The 7,540-nt window shown below is 42.9% G+C and overlaps 1 protein-coding gene across 1 annotated transcript; it reads left to right on the top strand.

Moving 5' to 3' along the window:
* Positions 1–513: 513 nt before the first annotated feature.
* Positions 514–3,860, top strand: LOC106584671 (zona pellucida sperm-binding protein 3). Its single transcript, XM_014170174.2, has 7 exons — positions 514–1,032; positions 1,260–1,378; positions 1,500–1,603; positions 1,911–2,088; positions 2,607–2,846; positions 2,997–3,088; positions 3,418–3,860. The coding sequence occupies exons 1-7, from the start codon at positions 532–534 to the stop codon at positions 3,465–3,467; spliced, it is 1,284 nt and encodes a 427-aa protein (XP_014025649.2). The 5' UTR covers positions 514–531; the 3' UTR covers positions 3,468–3,860.
* The last annotated feature ends 3,680 nt before the right edge of the window (positions 3,861–7,540 follow it).

Here is a 7,540-nt window from a genome sequence, read left to right as displayed (position 1 = left end):
TTCTTCTTTACGATTGGTTGAACGCTCCTGATGATCAGCCAATGAAGTTGTAAGTCCCCACCCAGTTGACAACATTAAAATGGTGGAAGCCCTCAATGGCGCTGGCCATGCTGACATGGCCTTTAGGCCACAAGAGGCCTCTATCATTCTCTATGGCAGGGGTGGGCAATTCCAGTCCTTGAGGGCCTGATTGGTGTCACAGTTTTGCCCCAGCTCCAGCTAACACACCTCCAATAATCACCTAATCATGATCTTCAGTTTAGAATGCAATTTGATTAATCAGCTGTGTTTGCTAGGGATAGAGAAAAAGTGTTACACCAATCAGGCCCCCGAGGACTGGAGTTGCCCACCCCTGCCCTATGGGAAGGATGCGTTTCTTAAGTATTCTACAGGGCCTTTTAATGAGCACAGTCTTGAGGTTGATTACACTAATTAATGAAGGGGCGGGTTCACGTTCAACCAGATGGCTTAAAAAGGTTCTTCCTAGACACCAAGGAGATGTTGTGAATTCAGCATTTGATATTTGCAGTCATGGGATTAAAGCAGGTGCTAATTAAGCTTTTGGCAGTGGTTGCTGCATTTGTTTGTTTCTGGGATGCTGTGTCATCAACTCCTTGGGCTCATGCAGCTCTGAAGCCCAGGGCCTTCCAAAAGTCTGCAGTGCTGCAACCCAGGGGCTTCCAGAACCAGAGATCTGCAGTGCTGCAACCCAGGAAGCAGGATTCAGTGTTCCAGTCAAAGCAAGTCTTCGAAACCCCGCTGACCTGGACGTTTCCTCATGATTCAGTGCTAGAGGCCAAGCCTGAAGTGAAGAATTTTGAGCTGAAGCAGCCTGTCCCTGCCAACACAGTGGGGGTCAAATGCGGGGAGAATCTGGTCCAGGTGGAGGTCAAGCAGGATCTGTTTGGAAACGGCCAACTCATCCAGCCAGCGCATCTCACCCTGGGGGGCTGTGCTGCAGCTGGGGAGGATGTCGAAGCCCAGAGGCTGATCTTTGAGTCTGAGCTGCAGGGATGCGGCAGCAAACTGGAGGTAGCCTTTGTTCAAATCTAAATGCCCAGTTAAAATATTTTAAATCTAAGGACTGGTTTCCTGGACACATAGTAAGCCTAGTCTTGGACTTTTTATTCTTTTAAATTAATTGTTTCATTTGGTCCATACTTTTAAAGTATGTGACAAATAAAACATGATTTGAAGTGAAATGCGGAGTCATTTAAAGCAACTGCTTTAAACACTTATTTTTTGTTACCACTTCACAGATGATAGAGGATGCCTTCATCTATACCTTCCACTTGCTCTACAAACCAAGCAATATTGGTGACACACCTATTGTAAGGACCACTGAGGCTGTTGTAGGCATTGAGTGCCACTACAAGAGGTGAGAATTCTCCAAGCAGATGATTTGTGGTGCATGGACATTGACTTATCAGAAGTAGGCTGACGTCACTCAGGACTTGAGTTAATTTTGCAATGACTAATGTCCATTTCTCCCCTTGCAGGAAACTCAATGTGAGCAGCAATGCCTTGAAGCCTACCTGGACCCTCTTTGCGGACTCTAAATTAGTTGAGGAGCAACTCTACTTTACTCTCAAGCTAATGACTGGTGGGTAGTTCCATGTCTCAACTATTATTAGTGTCTGTATGGTAGTGCCCTCAACCAACACCTAGCAACCTCACGAAGAGGTTTGGTCTCTTGGTGTTAAGGTGTTGGGTTGACACTTGCTGGTCCTGGTGAAGGCTACACACAACTTGCAGCAATCTACTGCAGCCCTGAAATGACTGACACAATGTTATGTAACATTGTAATGTAAAGTCTATATGTTTTTGTTCCTAGGTGACCTGGTGTCTTTGTCAAGATGCTATTAAATTACACTTTTTTTAAAAAATTTTTTTACTTTGCTTCTTTCTAGACGACTGGTGGATTGAGAGGCCCTCCAGTCAGTACTTCCTAGGTGACCTGATTTGCATGGAAGCCTCTGTCCTGCAGTACCACCATGTGCCTCTGCGGGTCTTTGTGGAAAGCTGTGTTGCCACTCTGGTGCCTGACATTAACTCTAAGCCCAGTTACTCCTTCATTGAGAATGACGGGTGAGTCGGCGAGGGCACTGTTCAAAGGTGGCGCGTACCAGGTTTGGGATCCAGTTTAATTCCTGAATTGAAATTAACATTACTTTTGTTCTCGTCTTACTAGCACTGATTTAGCTGATGCTATATTGAGGTTTCTGCTTGCAGACTGTCATTTTAGCTACGTTAGTGTAATGTACTGGATAGGAGTCTGCTAAATATAAACGCAAATACCAATTCCACTCTTCTCCAAGTATTGAGGCGCATTGGCCTCAGTTTACTAAAAATAATTGACCCAACCCTGGTGTGCATGCCCAACAAACTATGACTATGTACAACCAGTTTCCTGAACAGATTAGCCTAATTCTGGACTAATACCTCTTAGAGGTTCTCCATTGACTATAATATTTTGTCCAGGACTAGAAGTTATATTTATCTGAAATGGTCCATAGAAGTTGCACATTTTACTATTAAAGGAGCAACTGGAAGGTGTGCACTGCACATCCTTGTGACATGTCCTCCAATGGTTTCTGGTTCTTCAGGTGTCTAGTTGATGCTGCGCTGACAGGCTCTCGTTCCCAGTTCCTGCCTCGCTCACAGGACCACAAGCTTCAGATCCAGCTGGAGACCTTCATATTCAAACAGCAGTATGCTGGTCCTGGAAGCAAAAGCAAAACTAGCCATGAAAAAATGGACCTGATCTACATAACCTGCCACCTGAAGGCCACTGCAGCTTCCTCCCCAACTTATGCTGAGGGCAAGGCCTGTTCCTTTGTCAATGGGTAAATGTATAGTGTGACTTTTCTTCTGTGAGATGGGTGTGTCCACTTTTGCAATGGAAGCAGACATTTCTTACTGGGCTGGTAGGATTGTACTTCACTTTCTAGTTTCGGTCTACTAAATACTGGTAAAGCTATTAATTTTTCTCACAGGTGGAGGTCTGTAGACGGGGATGACCAGGTGTGTGGTTGCTGTGACGCCACCTGTACCATGAGAAGGGCCAGAGCTATTTCCATCGACGCTGGTATGATTTGAGTTTTCAAATTCACTGGTTCAACATTTCGGCTTCCTTGAGGCTCAACACAAATGATCTGGCAACTTGAGTGCTGCTGGGCTCAGATCCTGAGTACTCCTATCCTTGTGCCCTTGGAAGGCTATTAACCCCACCTTGCTCTCGCCGTCCAGTGGCGCTGCACTGCGGCTTGACCCTGTGCGCCTAACTGACATGTGCGATCATCATTCAATTGGATGTTTGCCTCTTGAGGGACTTTGTTTTGATCATTCTTAAACATTGGCAATACATCTAATGTTTATGATAATTCTAGTCCTCTTACAGTTGACTTCTCTCCCCAGATGTGCAGTGGGAAGCCGACGCTGTCCTGGGCCCCATATCCATCCAGTAGTATCTTGTGTTGACGTGCTCTACCTGAATCATGACATGAAATAGGCTATAGAGAAATAAACAACGTAATGGTAATGTGCTGTATGCTTCTCTTGGTTTGTCCGTGTAGTGGACTACTATTTTTGGTCTCTGTAGTATCATTATAGACGAAGTTCACATTGGGTTTCTTGGATGCTCAACTGGGGTTTGGTTAAATTGACATCAACTTTCCTGTTGAAGAAAAGTGACACTGAAGAGTTATTTAAAAGGTAGGGTTGTCTATGCTCTTGACATTTTGCTTCCGTTTGTAAGGAACCTTGTTTAAATGCCCATGTGACTACAAATACATCTTCTCTATTGCTTGTGTGGGAAGACACTGTCCTGACAGAAATGGTTCAATAAACAAACAGTTGGTGGCCTCAACTCATTGCTGTTCTGTTACTTTAATCTCATCAGTACTATACCAGTAACTTGACATGGCTGTGTTTTTAACCTGTAAGAATGGGCACTAGGACATGTAATTTCTAAAATGCCTCTAATCAGTTAGACCACCATGTTGGAGAGAAGGTAATTATCTTCACCTCTCCTCATGCAAGCGTAATTAGTTCTGTCTTATTTTCAATGACGGCCTAGGAACAGTGGGTTAACTGCCTTGTTCAGGGGCAGAATGAAAGATTTGTAGCTTGTCAGCTCGGGGATTTGAACTTGCAACAGTTCAGTTACTAGTCCAACACTCACCACTAGGCTACGCTGCTGTCACTATGACATATGTGACCTTGTCGTTCTAGAGCAGGTTAGTCTTTTTTGCCCAAAAGAACAGATTTTGATCCAACTAACTGTAAGCCTTAACAATGGCTTAAGACAGCTTGTACAACTGGACAATGGTTGTGATGCATGGCATGAATTGTCCAGAACCCTCTTGAGCAGGGACAAGACTGTCTTTCTACACTCTTGCTGCATATCTTCAGCACCGTTGACAGACTCGAACCCACCAGTGGTTTAAGTTCCCCAAGAACATCTAAACTGCAAAATGGATCATTAACAATGTACACTTGTGAACATGACAAGTGGGGAATGTCACTTTGGTTTGGAAGTGTATTTGACCAATGGTGTTGTCTGGGTCCATTTCCGGGAGATGATGGTCACTGGCTAGCCCTGCAGTGTGCAACATTACACAGCCAGGTTTTTTGTTTTTCCTTCCATGCAGTTAGTCTAGTTCTATGGTGATAAGGAGTAAAATGTCCAGCTAGCTGATAAGTCCAAGGAGAACACTAGGTCAGGCAATACAATTCCGATTCCACAAAGGTCCTGGGGTATTATATGATGGCTTGTTCATCTATTCTTTGTCAAAAAAATATAAACAGTAAGATTATAGCGCATCTTATTGGCACAATACTGCTCTTCTGACATGACATTTATGTATCTGTGTGTACTTACAGTGCCTTGCGAAAGTATTCGGCCCCCTTGAACTTTTCGACCTTTTGCCACATTTCAGGCTTCAAACATAACTAATTTTTTGTGAAGAATCAACAAGTGGGACACAATCATGAAGTGGAACGAAATTTATTGGAGATTTCAAACTTTTAACAAATGAAAAACTGAAATTGGGCGTGCAAAATTATTCAGCCCCCTTAAGTTAATACTTTGTAGCACCACCTTTTGCTGCAATTACAGCTGTAAGTCGCTTGGTATGTCTATCAGTTTTGCACATCGAGAGACTGACATTTTTGCCCATTCCTCCTTGCAAAACAGCTCGAGCTCAGTGAGATTGGATGGACAGCGTTTGAACAGCAGTTTTCAGTTCTTTCCACAGATTCTCGATTGGATTCAGGTCTGGACTTGGCCATTCTAACACCTGGATATGTTTATTTGTGAACCATTCCATTGTAGATTTTGCTTTATGTTTTGGATCATTGTCTTGTTGGAAGACAAATCTCCGTCCCAGTCTCAGGTCTTTTGCAGACTCCATCAGGTTTTCTTCCAGAATGGTCCTGTATTTGGCTCCATCCATCTTCCCATCAATTTTAACCATCTTCCCTGCCCCTGCTGAAGAAAAGCAGGTCCAAACCATGATGCTGCCACCACCATGTTTGACAGTGGGTATGGTGTGTTCAGGGTGATGAGCTGTGTTGCTTTTACGCCAAACATAACGTTTTGCATTGTTGCCAGAAAGTTCGATTTTGGTTTCATCTGACCAGAGCACCTTCTTCCACATGTTTGGTGTGTCTCCCAGGTGGCTAGTGGCAAACTTTAAATGACACTTTTTATGGATATCTTTAAGAAATGGCTTTCTTCTTGCCACTCTTCCATAAAGGCCAGATTTGTGCAGTATACGACTGATTGTTGTCCTATGGACAGAGTCTCCCACCTCAGCTGGTCTGATACTCCTTCCATTTCAATATTATCGCTTGCACAGTGCTCCTTGGGATGTTTAAAGCTTGGGAAATCTTTTTCTATCCAAATCCGGCTTAAAACTTCTCCACAACAGTATCTCGGACCTGCCTGGTGTGTTCCTTGTTCTTCATGATGCTCTCTGCGCTTTAAATGGACCTCTGAGACTATCACAGAGCAGGTGCATTTATACGGAGACTTGATTACACACAGGTGGATTATATTTATCATCATTAGTCATTTAGGTCAACATTGGATCATTCAGAGATCCTCACTGAACTTCTGGAGAGTGTTTGCTGCACTGAAAGTAAAGGGGCTGAATAATTTTGCACGGCCAATTTTTCAGTTTTTTTATGTGTTAAAAAAGTTTGAAATATCCAATAAATTTCGTTCCACTTCATAATTGTGTCCCACTTGTTGTTGATTCTTCACAAAAAATAACAGTTTTATATCTTTATGTTTGAAGCCTGAAATGTGGCAAAAGGTCGAAAAGTTCAAGGGGGCCGAATACTTTCGCAAGGCACTTTACCATGTAGGATAGGTAGAAGCTCCTACTCTGGTGTGCAAAGTGCCAAAAGCACTCTAGTCCCGAGGCAGGCACCACGATGGCTAAGTCATAGTAATCAGATCCTCGGAACAGGTTGTGATCCTTCAGGCCTCGGGCTCTGTCTTTTGGCCGCCACCCTAATGCCCCATAAGGGTGTGGAACAGAGGACCACACCTATCATGGTCTGCATTCACACACTTACATACTGTACGGTAGACTTGAGGTAGCTACTATTTTGTTGAGCTAATTATATGATACTGTATCACACCCAGGGCAATGTTTAACCACGGTCTTGTTCATTAGACACGAAATGGGGAGAACTACCTGGACCTGTCCATATGCTAATTTTTTGTTTTTCATTGTGCAATTTAAACATGTCTCGTAATGAACACAACCCACTTGTGTAAAACATAAAATGTAGAATTTCTCAATAGTAATGTGTTGACCATCACTCAGAACACAGAAATAAAGACTCAAATCTACACCAAATATATGCACTGTAATGACAATTTTGTCAAATGTGAGACTTTGATACATTCCAACATTGATATAAGGCGTGTAGATCCCATTAGTAACTTAACATTCACAAAAGGGTCAGGATCAATTCCATTTGGATTCAGTCACTTCAGAATGTAATGGAATTTCAGTTCACTTGTTGACGGAATTGTTAATGGTTGACTGAATTGAAATGGAATTCATCCCAACCAGGGAGCATGAGGGCTCTGGATAGTTAAAGAGAATCCAGGGCGTCAGCAGTGAGTTTTCTCTGGTACCTCAGTAGTGGGCTTGGTGTTAAAGACCATCTTGAGCAAGAAGAGATGCAGGTAGCCCGCCATGACCATATCCTGTCCGCAGACCAATAGGTGAAGTATTTGGAGTTGGAGAGGAGGAGGTAGTAGACAGCGCCTCTCCTCATACTGCCAAAGTTCTAATGTTGAAACGTGGAAGACGTAGCCCTCCACGCGATGTCTCCTAAAAGTGGTTGGAGAGTTTACGTTAACTTTATTTCATATTTACATGAACACTATAATATTTACATTACTATATTATATATACATTAATACTATATTACATTGCTGTATATTTTCTTACTGTATTATCTCACATATACAGATATTTTTACTTTATGTTGTTTGGGCATGTTTACTTTTTGGTAA

Source organism: Salmo salar, chromosome 23, assembly GCF_965601325.2.
Source record: "Salmo salar chromosome 23, fSalSal1, whole genome shotgun sequence".
NCBI classification, from domain to species: domain Eukaryota; kingdom Metazoa; phylum Chordata; class Actinopteri; order Salmoniformes; family Salmonidae; genus Salmo; species Salmo salar.
Note: the sequence above shows the minus strand (reverse complement) of the source record. Positions and strands in the feature narration are given on the sequence as shown.

Bases quoted from the DNA above. Each gene is read 5' to 3' on its own strand.
- LOC106584671 (XM_014170174.2), top strand. From the start codon at position 532: ATGGGATTAAAGCAGGTGCTAATTAAGCTTTTGGCAGTGGTTGCTGCA. The intron at 1,604-1,910 runs GTGGGTAGTTCC...GCTTCTTTCTAG, and splicing joins TACTCTCAAGCTAATGACTG to ACGACTGGTGGATTGAGAGG. The intron at 2,847-2,996 runs GTAAATGTATAG...TTTTTCTCACAG, and splicing joins GCCTGTTCCTTTGTCAATGG to GTGGAGGTCTGTAGACGGGG.